Raw genomic sequence first — 19,909 nt, forward strand, 5'->3', positions numbered from 1 at the left:
CAGACCCTGACCAAACAAAACATAGAAACATACATAGCAAACTATGGTCAGGGCATGACATATATATATATATATATATATATATATATATATATAACACCTTACTGTTTAGCTTCTAATAGTACCTTCTATCAGGATTATATATATCTATAACACCTTACCTTCTATCAGGATTATATATATCTATAACACTTTATCTTCTATCAGGATTATATATATCTATAACACCGTACCTTCTATCAGTATGTAACTGAATAGCAGCTAGTGGATATAATCTTATATTTTCACCTGTCCGGTCAGAAACACCAATGCTCATTCATTCAAGCAATCCCACCTCTTTAAAAAAAAACAAATGAGGTACCCTTTTAACCCACTGTAATCATAGTTTTTTTTTTTTAAACAAAAAAACAACATTGATTAGTAAAAAACAATATTATATCCTTCATATTCAAAATATTACACATGTGTATATATATATATATATGTTAACATCTTATAAACAATGTATCATTTCCTGGAATGTGCATAGCTGTGTGTGTCTCATTTCCAGTATACTGTTTGGATACAGAAAAGGCTAGAAAAGTCTGGATAGTTTTTAAAGCTGAAAGGTGATACTTCTTACAGAAAACCTTCCTTCCTTCCTTCCTCCCTCCCTCCCTCCCTTCCTTCCTTCCTTCCTTCCTTCCTTCCTTCCTTCCTTCCTTCCTTCCTTCCTTCCTTCCTTCCTTCCTTCCTTCCTTCCTTCCTCCCTCACTTCCTTCCTTTCTTGAAGTAGCCTAACCACTGATCTTTATGGGATTGGATTAGTAAAGACACACTTGTCTTCCTTTTGCATTAAATCAATCAAACCTTGTCAGACCTGTGATTTCCTCAGGGAAGGACTGTTAAGTGCCTACCTAGCTGTCACTGAGAAATGTTCACTACTGCCAATCAGCAGTCCATTATAATGTAACAAGACAGGAGGTACAGGAGAGTATAACTTCAGACTCTCTAGTACTGACAAAAGGGTTCCAAATGGTAAAGTCAAAGTCTCAAATCACTATCTTCAACTTACCCTCAATTTATCTTCAACTTACCCTCAACTTATCTTCGACTTACCCTCAACTTATCTTCAATTTACCCTCAACTTATCTTCGACTTACCCTCAACTTACCCTCAACTTATCTTCAATTAACCCTCAATTTATCTTCAATTAACCCTCAACTTATCTTCAATTTACCCTCAACTTATCTTCAATTTACCCTCAACTTATCTTCAATTTACCCTCAACTTATCTTCAATTTACCCTCAACTTATCTTCAATTTACCCTCAACTTATCTTCAACTTACCCTCAAATTATCTTCAACTTACCCTCAACTTATCTTCAATTAACCCTCAACTTATCTTCAATTAACCCTCAACTTATCTTCAATTTACCCTCAATTTATCTTCGACTTACCCTAAACTTATCTTCAACTTACCCTCAACTTATCTTCAATTAACCCTCAACTTATCTTCAACTTACAATTCATCTTCATCTACCTTCGTCTTTCCCCAGAACGGACGGCCATGTTGAAATAAAGTTCAGAAGTAAGAGCAGTCTTTGGCCACTATCTCCCTCATCCTCATCGCCATCCTTGTCATCGTACGTCCTCTTTCCCAGTAGGAAGACTGGAGCGTGCCCTCTTCTTCTCCTTAAACCGGCCTGACCGAGACACCCTCAGGTTCCTACGACACGTCTGTTCGTTGAAGACCGACTCAAACTGGGAGTCATCGAAGGTCTCGTCGCTGAAGAGGCTGTTGCCTGTACTGACTGGTGCCTGTGACTGCTGTGATGCTGGTGGCTGCTGTGACGCTGGTGACTGCTGTGATGCTGGTAGCTGTTGTGATGCTGGTGGCTGTTGGTCGGTTGGGAGTTTGGGGGCTGCTGCTGCTGAGAACAGTAGAAGAGAACAGTTTGGGGGATTTCAAGGTGGCTTAACATATGTGGCCCGTTTCAGGAACTATGTGGCAGGTCACTACTTTACAGGAGAGCCGTTTGAACGTAAACAATAACTGATGATTTTACGAACGCTCAACACCTGTTGGCCGGAGTCAGTCAACATCAGCAAAATAACGTAATTAAATTGTTGCCAGCAGCACAGTCACCAACGCTCTGGATAACATGAAAACTGCCTAACCAAGCTCTGCTAGGGGGAGTAAAATGGTCAGAGTTTTGGATGGGGACTACAGTTTAAGAGGATGATGCTGAATGGGTGGAAACAAAGAAGAGCTGTCCTGTAGGTACCAAAACATTCAAGGGCCATTTACATTTACACAAGTCAAAGAAGAGCTGTCCTGTAGGTACCAAAACATTCAAGGGCCATTTACATTTACACAAGTCAAAGAAGAGCTGTCCTGTAGGTACCAAAACATTCAAGGGCCATTTACATTTACACAAGTCAAAGAAGAGCTGTCCTGTAGGTACCAAAACATTCAAGGGCCATTTACATTTACATTTACATAAGTCATTTTTCCTAAAATTGTTTAAAGACAGATTATTTAACTTATAATTCACTGTATCACAATTCCAGTGGGTCAGAAGTTTACATACACTAAGTTGACTGTGCTTTTAAACAGCTTGGAATATTCCAGAAAATTATGTCATGGCTTTAGAAGCTTATGATAGGATAATTGACACCATTTGAGTCAATTGGAGGTGTACCTGTGGATGTATTTCAAGGCAACTGCACATGGGGACACAGATCATACTTTTTGGAGAAATGTTCTCTGGTCTGATGAAACAAAAATAGAACTGTTTGACCATAATGACCATTGTTATGTTTGGAGGAAAAATGGGGAGGCTTGTGTAACAGTATAATTTTAGACCGTCCCCTCGCCCATACCCGGGCGCGAACTAGGGACCTTCTGCACACATCAACAGTCACCCTCGAAGCATCGTTACCCATCGCTCCACAAAAGCCGCGGCCCTTGCAGAGCAAGGGGAACTACTACTTCAAGGTCTCAGAGCAAGTGACGTCACTGATTGAAACGCTATTTAGCGCCCACGCTAACTAAGCTAGCCGTTTCACATCCGTTACACTCACCCCCCTTTTGACCTTCCTCCTTTTTCCGCAGCAACCAGTAATCCGGGTCAACAGCATCAATGTAACAGTATAATTTTAGACCGTCCCCTCGCCCATACCGGGCGCGAACTAGGGACCTTCTGCACACATCAACAGTCACCCTCGAAGCATCGTTACCCATGGCTCCACAAAAGCCGCGGCCCTTGCAGAGCAAGGGGAACTACTACTTCAAGGTCTCAGAGCAAGTGACGTCACTGATTGAAACGCTATTTAGCGCCCACGCTAACTAAGCTAGCCGTTTCACATCCGTTACACTTGCAAGCCGAAGAACACCATCCCAACCGTGAAGCACGGGGGTGGCAGCATCATGTTGTGGGGGTGCTTTGCTGCAGGAGGGACTGGTGCTCTTCACAAAATAGATGGCATCATGAGGAAGGAAAATTATGTGGACATATTAAAGCAACATCTCAAGACATTAAAGCTTAGTCGCAAATGGGTCTTCCAAATGTACAATGACCCCAAGCATACTTCCAAAGTTGTGACAAAATGGCTTAAGGACAAGAAAGTCAAGGTATTGGAGTGGCCATCACAAAGCCCTGACCTCAATCCTATTGAACATTTGTGGGCAGAACTGAAAAAGCGTGTGCGAGCAAGGAGGCCAACAAACCTGATTCAGTTACACCAGCTCTGTCAGGAGGAATGGGTCAAAATTCACCCAACTTATTGTGGGAAGCTTGTGGAAGGCTACCCGAAACGTTTGACCCAAGTTAAACAATTTAAAGACAATGCTAGCAAATACTAATTGAGTGTATGTAAACTTCTGACCCACTGAGAATGTGATGAAATAAATAAAAGTTTAAATAAATAATTCTCTCTACATTTTATTCTGACATTTCACATTCATAAAATAAAGTGTTGATCCTAACTGACCTAAAACAGGGATTTTTTTTTATTACTAGGATTAAATTTCAGTAATTGTGAAAAACAGAGTTTATTAAGTGTATTTAAGGTGTATGTAAACTTCCGACTTCACTGCGGGTGCTGAGATGACTTACAGTGTGGTGTTGCTAGGACTCCCTGTGTGCTGGGCGTCAGAGGGTCCTTCACTGTGTCGGGGAGCTGAGTGGCGATGTCCTTGGTACCACTACACGTTCTCTTATTGTTCCCCATAAACGCTCTCCACCAAGTCACTCTCTCGGCCATCTTCCACCTGCTACAGACATTAACAGGTCCACCTTTATGCCGAGTATCACTCAGACATGTATTAAACAGTATATCTAAAACGAATGTTGTCATAGTGATGTCATAGTGATGTCATAGTGATGTACAGGTTGGTACAGTGTTATTACAATGTAATAACTGTTTACAATACTGCTGGTATAATCACGCAATGAATATTACGTTGTTTTTTTTTTACATCAAACATCCTGAGCAGCATAATGCATGCTCATCATCATCATCTTCATCATCAGCAATTATAGCTCTATGATGATGCCCACAGTGCGAATTATATCCTGACATTCGGGAGATATTTTTAAAAAATTAAAATAATTATGTGACTTCCTATAACGGTAGAAATGTATTCTATTTTAATGTGGCATGATCTTCATGATGCTGTCATCTGATTGTCAAAAAATATATATATATATAGACTTTAAAAACATAAGGCTACGTGCACATGTTCGTTTCACTCCAAAAAGACTTCGTGCATCACAACAGCGCACTGTGCACCGTACCATATATAAGAAATATATGAGACGCACTGTGCACCATACCATTTATATGAAATATATGAGACGCACTGTGCACCATACCATTTATATGAAATATATGAGACGCACTGTGCACCATACCATATATATGAAATATATGGGACGCACTGTGCACGTACCATATATATTACATATATGGGACGCACGGTGCACCATACCATATATATGAAATATATGGGACGCACTGTGCACCGTCCCATACATATGAAATATATGAGACGCACTATGCACCATCCCATATGGGACGCACTGTACACCGCGATTGGATGAATAGAAAGAGACATCTGTTATAAGACACACCAACAAGTCTAAATTACATTCGGTGATTGTCATTAGGCCTGCACTCTTGTAGCCTGATTAATTGATACGTTTAGGTTGTCAAAATGAACTTCTTTTTTTTTTGTCAAAAATGAAAGTCTGGACACATGAGAAGGTGTTGAAATATGGGATGATATGATATTTAAAAAAATCAATTAAACAAAATAAGGCTACATGCACATGTTCGTTCCACTACAAAAAGACTTCGTGCATCACAACAGCGCACTGTGTACCATACATATATATATAAAATATATGAGACGCAAATACAGTGTCTAGAACCTCATGTCTCATTCGCACACCGACTATGCCTTTATGTTCTTCTTGGTCAGTGAAAGCCTATGAATATGAATACAGAACTTCTCTGCAAAAAAAAAAAAAACTAAACAGCAAACACAGCGTATACTATCCGTGACTATCTATGTGGTGCAGAACAGGTTTAATGAGCCGTGAGAACAGCTGAGACAGAGCTGTGATTCACCGCTCAGCAACGCTATAAGCATCTCTACACCACCGGGCCACTCACCTGCACTATTCGGGCTGGTATGGGACAGGGTCGGAGCGGGTCGGACCTCTTCAAGAACGAACTTTAGTCCGTGTTGAGGCAAAAATCCATGGCTGATCTCTTGTGGAGTCAGTTGAAACGGTTTATATGTTGTGCGTCCTAAAAGTGCGTCTACCTTTACACACGGATTCTCAGCGCAAGCTATCTCCACTCATTCTCTTTCCACGGTTGAAAAATATATATATTTAAACCTAAATATCATTAATTTGATTCGCTCTCATAACTCGTTGTTTCGGTGATTCTCTGATTTTAAAAAATACGACTGAATTTACAACTTTATATTGAGGCGTCTGTCTTTTAGTGGACCTGCAGGTTTCCGCCTCCGAAACTGTCCTCCCGGAGGAGCACCTGTCCGGGCCCCTGATTGGCCAAAACCGGAGGACCGCACACGTGACCTGCGTTCAGGTGAATCCACTCGAAGGGTGGGTTGGGCTTCAGGGTTACCTAGCAACGTGCTGCGGCGCGCACATTGCCTGACATCCAGGAGGATATACATAGAGGCACTGAACAATAGGACACAACACAGAGTCACACCCTCCAAAGGGACCAACGATGTTCAGATACTAGAGTTTAATTGCTTAGCAACAGCATATTAAAACACCAAAAAAATGGAATGAAGATAGCACTGGTGATACTTTTTACAGAACAAATATTTGAATGGTTACCACAGCGACAGTGAGGTATACCAGTAATTGTAGACCTATCTGTCACATCTAACAAAACAAAAAAACTGTTTTCTGCAGATAGATGCAACTGAGCAGATTGATGTACTGTACAATGGGCCTTAACCCCAATCTATATCAGTAGGCCTATACAATTTCTACAAGTATATGTATTCCAACCTCCTGCGACAGATACAGAGATGATCCGTGTTAAAATTAGCAGAGACATTTAGTGTCTCTATTATAAAAAGGAGCTTAGGAGTTGGAGGAATCCCAGGACCTTTCAAAATCAAATTGACACAGAGCATACAAACTGACGTAAGCACAGCAAAGACTGGACTGTTGCCAGTTTTACCAGTTGTGCAGCTTGTAGGAAATGAAGGTTCCGAATGCTTTAGCAAGGACACATACTGTGCATTCCTTACTGTTTCTGTATGAGTTTTTACAATTCTCTCTCTCGCTCTCTCTCTCTCTCTATGTCTCTCTCTCTCCCTCTCTCTCTCTCTCTCTCTCTCTCTCTCTCTCTCTCTCCCTGTCTCTCTCCCTGTCTCTCTCCCTCTCTCTCTCTCCCTCTCTCTCTCTCCCTCTCTCTCTCTCTCTCTCTCTCTCTCTCTCTCTCTCTCTCTCTCTCTCTCTCTCTCTCTCTCTCTCTCTCTATCTCTCATTATAACTGGGACTTTTTTCACCATCCACAGTCACAGAGTCACCTGATCATCCATGGTGTAAATGGACCAATGTCAATACAACATATGAAATATCTAACCCATGTCATTACCTATCTCAGTGAAAAATAGGATTGTATCCATATAAACGTATAAACCAAGCAGTGTGCCAGTAGTTCCATTTGATGCTTTCACAAGTCAACAGAGGACAGGGGGTGAAAGTGGATGAGAGAGAGAGAGATTGGGGATAAGGTGGAAGGAGATTGAGAGAGACAGAGAGAGAGGAGATGATGGAGGAAGGAGAAAGAGAGAGAGGGTGGGGATAAAGGTGGAAGGAGAGAGAGAGAGAGAGAGGTTGGGGATGAATGTGGAAGGAGAGAGAGAGAGAGGGGTTGGGGATGAAAGTGGATGAGAGAGAGAGAGATTGGGGATGAAGGTGGAAGGAGAGCGAGAGAGACAGAGAGAGAGGAGATGATGGAGGAAGGAGAGAGAGAGACAGAGAGAGAGAGGAGATGATGGAGGAAGGAGAGATGCATCTCTGATGGAGGAGAGAGAGATGCATCGCTGAGTCAGGACATCTTTCAGGAAGTATTGGATCTAAGTACACAATGACACCTAATGTATTTATGTCAGGCATGTTTTAAGGCTGCAACTATCACACTCCTTTGGCAGACAGACAGACTGAGACAGACAACACACACACACACACACACACACACACACACACACACACACACACACACTCTTTGAGCAGTATGATATTTTATGTCACAAGGTGGAAATGGGAAAAGATCTCACCATACTTGGGGCTCCCAACTGGAACAGCGGTCTAAGGCACTGCATTGCTAGAGATATCACTACAGACCCCTGGTTCAATTCCAGGCTGTGTCACAACTGGCCATGATTGGGGGTCCCATAGGGCGGCGCACAATTGGCCTAGCGTCATCGGGTTAGGGATCGGCCGGGCTAGGCCTTCATTGTAAATAAGATTTTGTTCTTAACTGACTTAAATTAAGGTTAAATAAATACAAAAAATCCTTCCCTGGGTTTTTGCTCGGGTCAACTCCTTATCCCTAATGCATGCTTAACCTTCCTCACATTTGCATGGGCTTGTTGTAAACAATACAAAATACTATTTGCAGGAATATTACGGTGGAGTGTCTCTTATACAATATTGGGAAAGGGACTTTTCAGTCTATTGGTAGTGTATGTGTTGCAGGTGCATGTTATTGGTGACCTGTGATTTGTGATACTGTACTGTGTGTGTGTGTGTGTGTGGTACTGTGTAAACACTGCACGGCCTTCCAGGTGAAACTCACCCGAATCTCACCTCAACAGGTTGTGTGTTGTCATGGCAAGACTCGCCACAGGTGAAACGCTCTGGAATGTAGAGTTGGCACAGAGGAATCCAAAAGAAACTCTGTGTTCCACCCTCTTTCACTTTGTCTCTCTGTCTTGCAACTCTTTCACTTCTAGGTTAAAAATAGCATAGTTTACATAGCAACTGTACTATCAACACTGACAATGCAGACAATCTTGTTGCTCTTAACACAGGCTACGTATGTACAGTATTTAAGCACCCATATGCACCTGACGCACACACACACGCACACGCACACACACACACACACACACACACACACACACACACACACACACACACACACACACACACACACACACACACACACACACACACACACACAAAATACAATAATACTACAAATTGTATAGAGTCTTGGGTAATATAGCCTAATTATGTAATTATTTTCGGTACTATTGTCTGCTGTGGCTGATGATCATTTTGATTGAGGATTACTTTCCTGGATGCAGTACCAAAACCAAACACATGAGCGCGTTGTTGCGTTACCCGCCTTGAACCTGACGTCATAGACCCGCGACATTCCTTCATGTGGATTTTCAAAATGGCGTAATCTGAAAGAAAACAATGTGGTGTTGAAAACTATTGTGGGGAAACGAGAGGATTTCATTTCATTCACCGCACCGGTAATTATAAATCCTGCCACACTATGACGGTGTGCAACTTTTGGATGCAAGGCCGGTGTCGATATGGCGACAAGTGTTGGAATGAGCACCCAAAAGGAGGAGGAGGAGGAGGAGGAAATTACAACAACCGTCCCCCTCAACAGTCCAACAGAGGTGGAGGTGGAGGAGGAGGTGGCGGAGGTAAGGGGTAACTAGTAGCTAGTCTCTGCCACACAGGCTTTCATCTTCACTTTCGACAACAACGTCGGCGCAGCGTGGGAGCCGAGGCGAACCAGATGTAGTACTAGCAAGTAGTATTGTTCATCCGGGTCCCCAGACCGCAGTCTGTTTTTGTTATAAGCAACTCTCCACCGTAGCTAATAGACATAAACTCAACTATAACATTTGTTTTGTTTACCTTTTAGCCTAGCTAGTTACGTTTCTTTCTAGTAGTCTCGGCTTTACATCCGTTACAAGATGTTACGGCAGTGGGATAAAGACGTTGGTTATGAGGAACACTTGTATTGTAACGTGACTTGTGATGGTTTTTGGTTCACTGATTATTTGGACCAATCACGATTTCCCGCGAGTGAACCAGTATTTGTCTGGCATATGTTGAATGTTTTGAAAATGTTTATTAAGAGCAGAAGATGGTATGGTCGTGGGTAGTCCTCTTCAGAATGTAACTGTGGGGGAAATGATGCTGTTGGTGAGGAAAAATAGGTGCTCGGACGAGCCCTGAAACTCCAGTCACGTCCCAGGTGAAAAAGATGAGAGGGCAAGAGGGTATGTCACTTATTGAGATGCAAAACAATATTGTGATGCTTTTGACAGCAACAAAATAAATAAATGAAAGGGCAGATGGCTTGGAGAACATGGTTTATTTTAATTTTTAAATTTAACCTTTATTTAACTGGTCAGTTAAGAACAAATTCTTATTTACAATGACGGAAGGTATCTGCCAGGAAAATGAGAAGGTGTCTGAACTCGAGCGAAAGGTGAATGAGGCGGAGAGATGCCAGCAGGTGGAACCTGAGGCTCCATCGAATTCCAGAGCAGTCGGGGGAGGACACCAAATGTAGAGTTGTTGACATCTGTGGAGCTCTCTCACTCACGCTCACTCGCTGACCTCTGCGGACAAAGTGACACGGGAGAAACTGTGACTGACGGTGGCTGCAGCTCGAAAGGCAGGGAAAAACGGCATTCATAGTCGGTGCTGAAGTTATCGTCAGGAAATCAGACTCTGGCTCTCTCTTAAATGTTCTAACTCGGACAGACCTGGCAGGCCTAAACACGGCCTAATTGCCAGGTGAAAAGCAGCCTTTTATTATAAAGAATTTACACAATACACTTGAAATAAGAAAAGGCTAAACTGAAAACTGGTGAACTAAACACTAACTATGGGTGAATAACTGCTTATTGTAAAGTTTACACAATGTCTCCCCCTTGTGGGAGTAAGAATACTTTGGTAACGTTATGAACAGTATAATGGGATGGACATCTTTTGAGTTACAACTTTTTTTCCTTAGCTTTTGTGTAGGTTGTTGGTTTAAATTGATGTCTTTATCTCTTTGTTCAATTAATGTCAGGGTTATTGGGGATTTACTCAAAACCTAAGGCTATTTTCCTGTATTGAAAACTGTTTAATGGAGACATTCTACAAGAGACCCATGCTTGTTCTTCCGATCTAGCTTTTTGAAAAAAATCTATGGAGTAACGATATCTGGTTATCATATGGCAACAACCACTCTGCAGGTGTAGCAGTTTTTAAGAGGTACATTTAAAGGGAAGGTCATCAGTAGTAAGACTCACCACTCTGGCAGAGATTAATAGAGTTAAAGGTGTATTTAAAGGGAAGGTCATCAGTAGTAAGACTCACCACTCTGGCAGAGATTAATAGAGTTAAAGGTGTATTTAAAGGGAAGGTCATCAGTAGTAAGACTCACCACTCTTGCAGAGATTAATAGAGTTAAAGGTGTATTTAAAGGGAAGGTCATCCGTAGTAAGACTCACCACTCTGGCAGAGATTAATAGAGTTAAAGGTTTATTTAAAGGGAAGGTCATCAGTAGTAAGACTCACCACTCTTGTAATATTCTATATTTGGATACCTAAATATCCTAATTAAAAAGTACTTCACTTGGTGTAACAAGGACATGTCCAGATAGTCAAGAATTTACTTCTAATCCATTAGATAACACTGTAGTAAAGGTATCCATTGAACCATATGATCATACAGTTATATTATTATCTTTAAATTTGAATAGATCTGAAGTTAATAAACCCAAATCTGAGTTATAGGAAACTCAATAGTAGACTGTTGGTAGATGATCATTTCAAGATGGATGTCAAAGATATTATACAAGACAATTGGAGGAAAGCCCAACTATTTGTCATTGGGGCGGCAGGTAGCCTAGTGGTTAGAGCGTTGGACTTGTAACCGAAAGGAATCCCTGAGCTGACAAGGTAAAAATATAAAAATATCTTTCTGCCTCTGAACAAGGCAGTTAACCCACTGTTCCTAGACCAGTTAACCCACTGTTCCTAGACCAGTTAACCCACTGTTCCTAGACCAGTTAACCCACTGTTCCTAGACCAGTTAACCCACTGTTCCTAGACCAGTTAACCCACTGTTCCTAGACCAGTTAACCCACTGTTCCTAGACCAGTTAACCCACTGTTCCTAGACCAGTTAACCCACTGTTCCTAGACCAGTTAACCCACTGTTCCTAGACCAGTTAACCCACTGTTCCTAGACCAGTTAACCCACTGTTCCTAGACCAGTTAACCCACTGTTCCTAGACCAGTTAACCCACTGTTCCTAGACCAGTTAACCCACTGTTCCTAGACCAGTTAACCCACTGTTCCTAGACCAGTTAACCCACTGTTCCTAGACCAGTTAACCCACTGTTCCTAGGCCGTCATTGAAAATAAGAATTTGTTCTTAACTGACTTGCCTAGTTAAATAAAGGTAAAATAAAATAAAAAAAGGAAAATATTGTGAATGTATGAGATGAGAGGGAAAGACATTTCTGAACTTTAAAAGATTGAGGGAAGAGGAAATTAAGGACATACTTTCTCTAATCTCTATGGATGAAGAAGGAAAGGGTCAATTATGGACCGAATGTACGAAGAGAGCTAAATGTATCAGCTAAATGTATCAGCTAAATGTATCAGCTAAATGTATCAGCTAAATGTATCAGCTAAATGTATCAGCTAAATGTATCAGCTAAATGTATCAGCTAGGTTAAAAGAGAACAAATCTCCAGGGAATGATGTCCTTATTACTGAATTCTATTCATATTTTCAGGAGGATATTGTTTAATTTATATTTCATGTCTTTAAGGAGGCAATTGATTTAGGGCTCCTGCCTGTTTCTATGACACAAGGCCTCATTTCTGTAATACCCAAACCAAACAAAGATCCTTGGTTAATCAAAGGTTTACCTAGACCCCACTATGCTGCTGCTACTCTCTGTTTATTATCTATTCATAGTCAGTTTAATAACTCTACCTACATGTACATATTACCTCAATTACTTTGACTAACCGGTGGCCCATTGACTCTGTACATGTAATTACCTGTATTTAACTAGGCAAGTCAGTTAAGAACAAATTCTTATTTTCATCCAGTATTTTTTTATTGAACCTTTTATTAAACTAGGAAAGTCAGTTAAGAACTATTTATTATTTAAAATGACGGCCTGCCCCCCCGGCCAAACCCGGACGACGCCGGGCCAATCGTGCGCCGCTCTATGGGACTCCCAATCACGGCCGGTTGTGATACAGCCTGGATTTGAACCAGGGACTGCAGTGACGCCTCTTGCGCTGAGATGCAGTGCCATAGACCGCTGCGCCACTCAAGCAGCCCGTATTTAGGTAGTCCAATATGGAGGCAGTCTAACCTATGAATGTCCTGTTTCCTCATCCAATATGGAGGCAGTCTAATCTATGAATGTCCTGTTTCCTCATCCAATATGGAGGCAGTCTAATCTATGAATGGCCTGTTTCCTCATCCAATATGGAGGCAGTCTAATCTATGAATGGCCTGTTTCCTCATCCAATATGGAGGCAGTCTAATCTATGAATGTCCTGTTTCCTCATCCAATATGGAGGCAGTCTAATCTATGAATGTCCTGTTTCCTCATCCAATATGGAGGCAGTCTAATCTATGAATGTCCTGTTTCCCCATCCAATATGGAGGCAGTCTAATCTATGAATGTCCTGTTTCCTCATCCAATATGGAGGCAGTCTAATCTATGAACGTCCTGTTTCCTCATCCAATATGGAGGCAGTCTAATCTATGAATGTCCTGTTTCCTCATCCAATATGGAGGCAGTCTAATCTATGAATGTCCTGTTTCCTCATCCAATATGGAGGTAGTCTAATCTATGAACGTCCTGTTTTCAGGATTTGGGAACAGAGTGTGGGTGAACCCAGCTCAGAGGTCTGGAGGAGGAAGCTACGTCCAGCCGTCATCCTTCTCCTCCCAGCAGGGTGGGGATGACTGGGGTAGAGGGGGAGGAAGAGGTGGGGGAGGTGGTGGCAACAACTGGGGTCCAGGCGGAGGAGGAGGAGGAGGAGGAAGAGACAGCCAAGTCAAGAGTTCCAGTTTCAGTTTCGCAGCCGTCTCTCCAAACCACAACAGATTTTCTGCCTTGAGCACACAGAGCAGCTCCGACAGGGGTGGGAGTGAAGGGGAGGACAATGAAAAACACTTGTAAGTCCAGTGATTGGTTGTGTGGATACAGTTTTCATTATGCTATTCAGAATTCACACACACACACACACACACACACACACACACACACACACACACACACACACACACACACTGTACAAAGTAGTCTGTAAATGTAATATCCATTGTCTTCTATCCTCACCAGAGAGACCATCCAGAAAGATATGGAGATCTGGGAGACTTCAGGCCAATGGCTTTTTTCCTGTTACTCTGTCCTCAAAGAAAGCATCTCAGGTAAGACAAACAGCTTAGCTTCGGTCTGTCCCACTATAGGATCGTCTGGTTGGAACAGATTGATTGTTGCAACCACACACTCACACATGAGGGTTGGATACAGCTGTTAACTATTACCCACTAGTCAATGGGAGGATTTAGAGGAAGTGGTTTTGGACAGACGAGTGGAGGGTTTTGGGGTATGGTATCAGGGACAGGGGCGACTGGGGGGGGGTAGCAGACAGTCTCTTCTTCCCCCAGAGCCAGCTGAGTGAAGAGGAACTGAAGGAGTTTGGAGGGAAGAGGTTCACCCTGGGACAGATACCACTCAGACCTCCCCCTGTTGATATGCCGGTGGTCTGATCCCACCACTCAGACCTCCCCCTGTTGATTTGCTGGTGGTCTGATCCCACCACTCAGACCCCCCCCCCCTGTTGATATGCTGGTGGTCTGATCCCACCACTCAGACCCCCCCCCCCCCCCTGTTGATATGCTGGTGGTCTGATCCCACCACTCAGACCCACCCCCCTGTTGATATGCTGGTGGTCTGATCCCACCACTCAGACCTCCCCCTGTTGATTTGCTGGTGGTCTGATCCCACCACTCAGACCCCCCCCCCCTGTTGATATGCTGGTGGTCTGATCCCACCACTCAGACCTCCCCCCTGTTGATATGCTGGTGGTCTGATCCCACCACTCAGACCTCCCCCCTGTTGATATGCTGGTGGTCTGATCCCACCACTCAGACCTCCCCCCTGTTGATATGCTGGTGGTCTGATCCCACCACTCAGACCTCCCCCCCCTGTTGATATGCTGGTGGTCTGATCCCACCACTCAGACCCCCCCCTGTTGATATGCTGGTGGTCTGATCCCACCACTCAGACCTCCCCCTGTTGATATGCTGGTGGTCTGATCCCACCATGGACATCTGCAAAATGGCTTGTCTCCTTTTCCCCTGTGTGTGTGTGTATGTGTGTGTGTGTGTGTGTGTGTGTGTGTGCGTGTGTGTCTTACAGTCCCTACTGTTCCATGAGATGTTATTTATTCGTTTGTTTTAAAAGGTCATTTTGCTGTTTGCTTGAGTAGTTGGACATGGAAAGGAGTTTCTATGCGATCATGGCTCTCTGTATATTACTGTACGTTGTCATGAATTAGTTTTGGGCTTGGGGGGGTGATGTTAACTCCAGCATATTGAATGGATGTGGACGGCATTGAACCGGGTCTTCCTCCTCCTCTGTGCAGGGTTCACAGAGCTCTCTCCAGAGGAGCTGAGACTGGAGTACTACAACACCAAGCCGTCTGGAGACCTGCAGGGATATGTGAGTAGAATCACATGGATGTGTCCCTTTATCTGCAGCAACACAATATAACGTGAAGGTATCTGCACTGGGATTCAATGTCATGAACACAGTATAACGTGAAGGCGTCTGCACTGGGATTCAATGTCATGAACACAGTATAACGTGAAGGCGTCTGCACTGGGATTCAATGTCATGAACACAATATGTTATTGATCCATACGAGACAGACATTTGTCTCCTGGTTTTTTTTACGAACCATTCCGATACACACACACACACACACACACACACACACACACCTTATGTAGAGGTGGCCGTAGTGCAGCGTCCAAGGAGCAGTTTAGGGGCGTTAAGTTCCTTCGAACTTTAAGGACAGCGATTCCAGAGTGTACCGCCATTGGAGTACGATTTGATTTGATATGTGTCTGTATCGTCCAATCAATGCTACCTTCTGTGTGTCTGCAGGCTGACATCATCAATCAGCTGCTCAACCAATGGAGATGCAGAGTCCAGGAGCTGAGGGCTATGAGCGGCAACACCAGAGTCGCTATGGTAACACACACACACACACACACTACTTTCTGTAGTAATACGACAAGACAAAATAGGAAGTCTTATACACTAACTGTTCAAAAGGTCAAAAGGTCGGGGTCACTTAGAAATGTCCTTGTTTTTGAAAGAAATGATCATTTTTTTTGTCCATTTTTAAAATAACAACAAATTGATCAGAAATGCAGTGTAGACATTGTTAATGTTGTAAATGACTATTGTAGCTGGAAACGGCTGATATCTCATGGAATATCTACAGAGGCTGACAGAGGCCCATTATCAGCAACCATCACTCCTGTGTTCCAATGGCACGTTGTGTTAGCTAATCCAAGTTTCTCATTTTAAAAGGCTAGTTGATCATTATAAAACCCTTTAGCAATTATGTTAGCACAGCTGAAAACTGTTGTCCTGATTTAAAGAAGCAATAAAACAGGCCTTCTTTAGACTTGTTGAGTATCTGGAGCATCAGCATTTGTGGGTTCGATTACAGGCTCAAAATAGACAGAAACAAATAATTTTCTTATGAAACTCGTCAGTCTATTCTTGTTCTGAGAAATGAAGGCTATTCCATGTGAGAAATTTCCAAGAAACTGAAGATCTCGTACAATGCTGTGTAGTACTCCCTTCACAGAACAGCACAAACTGGCTCTAACCAGAATAGAAAGAGAAGTGGGAGGCCCCAGTGCACAACTGAGCAAGAGGAGAAGTACATTAGTGTCTAGTTTGAGAAACAGATGCCTCACAAGTCCTCAGCTGGCAGCTTCATTAAATAGTACCCGCAAAACACCAGTCTCAATGTCAATAGTGAAGAGGCAACTCCGGGATGTTGGCCTTCTAGGCAGAGTTACAAAGAAAAAGCCATATCAGACTGGCCTATAAAAATAAAAGATTAAGATGGGCAAAAGAACACAGATACTGGACAGAGGAACTCTGCCTAGAAGGACAGCATCCCGGAGTCGCCTCTTCACTGTTGACGTTGAGCCTGGTGAACGGTAGTGTATGTACAGGGTGAGTAATACTGTCTCTTCTCTCCCAGCTTGCAGAGCTAGGCAACCCAGCATCACGGGCAGCGTCTGGAGGTTTTGGGTCGACACCAGTGACCGGCTTTGGGTCCTCAGCACCATCTGGCTTCGGAACAGGTAAGATCTGCTGTAGCCTGTGTTCTTCATAGGAATACAATACAAATGGAATACAAACATGGAGGCCTTCTGTAACTCCTAGGTTGACTGGCTAAGACCCTCTGTAACTCCTAGGTTGACTGGCTAAGACCCCCTGTAACTCCTATGTTGACTGGCTAAGACCCTCTAACTCCTATGTTGACTGGCTAAGACCCTCTAACTCCTATGTTGACTGGCTAAGACCCTCTAACTCCTATGTTGACTGGCTAAGACCCTCTAACTCCTATGTTGACTGGCTAAGACCCCCTCTGACTCCTATGTTGACTGGCTAAGACCCTCTGTAACTCCTATGTTGACTGGCTAAGACCCTCTGTAACGCCTAGGTTGACTGGCCAAGACCCTCTGTAACTCCTATGTTGACTGGCCAAGACCCTCTGTAACTCCTATGTTGACTGGCCAAGACCCTCTGTAACTCCTATGTTGACTGGCTAAGACCCTGTAACTCCTAGGTTGACTGGCTAAGACCCTCTGTAACTCCTAGGTTGACTGGCTAAGACCCTCTAACTCCTATGTTGACTGGCTAAGACCCTCTGTAACTCCTATGTTGACTGGCTAAGACCCCCTCTAACTCCTATGTTGACTGGCTAAGACCCTGTAACTCCTAGGTTGACTGGCTAAGACCCTCTGTAACTCCTAGGTTGACTGGCTAAGACCCTCTAACTCCTATGTTGACTGGCTAAGACCCTCTAACTCCTATGTTGACTGGCTAAGACCCCCTCTAACTCCTATGTTGACTGGCTAAGACCCCCTCTAACTCCTATGTTGACTGGCTAAGACCCCCTCTAACTCCTATGTTGACTGGCTAAGACCCTGTAACTCCTATGTTGACTGGCTAGGATGATATCTCTCTGGTACGTCTCTCAATCTAAAGCTCGACTCTCTCTAGGTTTTGGAGTGCCAGCCCAGGCTCCAGTCCAGGACACCGCAGGTGTCAGCAGTTTCAGCTTTGCTGCGCCGAGTGCAGGAGGCTTTGGTTCGGCTGCTTCAAAGCCTGCAGCGTCTGGTTTTGGCAGTGCTGTGGTAGGTGCCGCACCATCTCCCGCTGGGATCGGCTCTACGGCCGCCTCTGCTCCCTCGGCAGCCGGTTTCTCCTTTACCGCCCCTGCTGCCAACAAAGACCTAACTACTGCCGCTTTCGGAGCTTCTGCTTCAGGGTTTGGAGCTGCTGCCTCTGCTTCCGGGTTTAGCTTCACCTCGACGACCACTAGTGGAGGAGGATTTAGAGGAAGTGGTTTCGGGAGTGCAGTCCCGGGGGCTGCAAGTGGTTTTGGACAGGCGAGTGGAGGGTTTGGGGGTTTGGTAGCAGGGGCAGGGGCGACTGGGGGGGCAGCAAACAGTCTCTTCTCCCCCCAGAACCAGCTGAGTGAAGAGGAACTGAAGGAGTTTGGAGGGAAGAGGTTCACCCTGGGACAGATACCACTCAGACCTCCCCCTGTTGATATGCTGGTGGTCTGATCCCACCACTCAGACCCCCCCCCCCCTGTTGATATGCTGGTGGTCTGATCCCACCACTCAGACCTCCCCCCTGTTGATATGCTGGTGGTCTGATCCCACCACTCAGACCTCCCCCTGTTGATATGCTGGTGGTCTGATCCCACCATGGACATCTGCAAAATGTCTTGTCTCCTTTTCTTTAACTGACCTGATGGAGGAAAGAGCTGGACAGAATGAGTAAAAACCCGTTGATCTGACTAGATTCTACTGATCACATGGATTCTGAATGATGTCATGTTTCAACCAAGAGGGTGTTCCTGGTAATAGTGCCTTGGCAGTTGGTTGAAATGTTTTCTTTTTAAAATGAAGGTGGAGCAGAATGTAATGCAGATATCATTATCACAGGCTACTTACTGGTGGTCTGCAGGGACTTAATGTTTCAACATTAAACTCAGTTTTAATTAATTATGGTTGGTGGTATTTGTTTTCCTTTACGTAGATGTATTTTTCAAACCAAATTGTTGTGTGCTTTCATCCCCCCCAGGTGTATGTTGTATGCACGATACTTTTTGACAAGTAACAAAACGCGGACAGTCACACACACATTTAAAATACCATGTACAAATAATACAACAGAAACCAACTGTGGCGTGTGTGTGTGTGTGTGTGTGTGTGTGTGTCCTCTTGCACTTCCATGAGATGTTTCATATGTATTTTTGTTTTGTTATGGTCATTTTGCTGTTTGCTTGTAGTAGTTGGAGATGTGCGATCATGACTCTGTATATTACTGCGTTGCCGTAAATTATTTTTGGAGCCCTGTTGGCTTGTCATGTGGGGTGTGTATTGGGTGTCTGAAGAGACCCCTGGTGGCTGGTCTTGTGGGGTGTGTATTGGGTGTCTGAAGAGACCCCTGGTGGCTGGTCTTGTGGGGTATGTATTAGGGTGTCTGAAGAGACCCCTGGTGGCTTGTCTTGTGGGGTGTGTATTGGGTGTCTGAAGAGACCCCTGGTGGCTGGTCTTGTGGGGTGTGTATTGGGTGTCTGAAGAGACCCCTGGTGGCTTGTCTTGTGGGGTGTGTATTGGGTGTCTGAAGAGACCCCTGGTGGCTGGTCTTGTGGGGTATGTATTGGGTGCCTGAAGAGACCCCTGGTGGCTGGTCTTGTGGGGTGTGTATTGGGTGTCTGAAGAGACCCCTGGTGGCTTGTCTTGTCGGGTATGTATTGGGTGTCTGAAGAGACCCCTGGTGGCTGGTCTTGTGGGGTGTGTATTGGGTGTCTGAAGAGACCCCTGGTGGCTGGTCTTGTGAGGTATGTATTGGGTGTCTGAAGAGACCCCTGGTGGCTGGTCTTGTGGGGTGTGTATTGGGTGTCTGAAGAGACCCCTGGTGGCTTGTCTTGTGGGGTGTGTATTGGGTGTCCGAACTGAATGTTATTTGATTATGCAAACAATCTGGTATATATTACAGTAAATATTCCCATAACTAGTAGA

The 19,909-nt window shown here is 44.0% G+C and overlaps 2 protein-coding genes across 3 annotated transcripts; one reads left to right on the forward strand and one right to left on the reverse strand.

The window, feature by feature from the left end:
• Nucleotides 1-698: 698 nt before the first annotated feature.
• On the reverse strand, nt 699-5,999 carry LOC110496760 (uncharacterized). Of its 2 annotated transcripts, none has more exons than XM_021572793.3 (3): nt 5,662-5,999; nt 4,101-4,258; nt 699-1,913 (listed from the first exon to the last, which is right to left on the reverse strand). In XM_021572793.3, exons 2-3 carry the CDS (start codon nt 4,246-4,248, stop codon nt 1,621-1,623), a joined length of 441 nt encoding a protein of 146 aa, XP_021428468.2. In that variant the 5' UTR covers nt 4,249-4,258; nt 5,662-5,999; the 3' UTR covers nt 699-1,620. The 2 variants fall into 2 exon arrangements, with proteins under 2 accessions (XP_021428468.2, XP_021428469.2); XM_021572794.3 differs by having other exon boundaries at nt 699-1,910; nt 5,662-5,951.
• A 2,928-nt stretch (nt 6,000-8,927) lies between these two features.
• Nucleotides 8,928-18,886, forward strand: LOC110496759 (nucleoporin NUP42). Its single transcript, XM_036953660.2, has 7 exons — nt 8,928-9,211; nt 13,417-13,726; nt 13,893-13,981; nt 15,202-15,278; nt 15,726-15,812; nt 16,846-16,948; nt 17,874-18,886. Exons 1-7 carry the CDS (start codon nt 9,055-9,057, stop codon nt 18,440-18,442), a joined length of 1,392 nt encoding a protein of 463 aa, XP_036809555.2. The 5' UTR covers nt 8,928-9,054; the 3' UTR covers nt 18,443-18,886.
• Nucleotides 18,887-19,909: the final 1,023 nt, after the last annotated feature.

This window comes from Oncorhynchus mykiss, chromosome 18 (assembly GCF_057628025.1).
Source record: "Oncorhynchus mykiss isolate SJ-2025 chromosome 18, ASM5762802v1, whole genome shotgun sequence".
Classification (NCBI taxonomy): domain Eukaryota; kingdom Metazoa; phylum Chordata; class Actinopteri; order Salmoniformes; family Salmonidae; genus Oncorhynchus; species Oncorhynchus mykiss.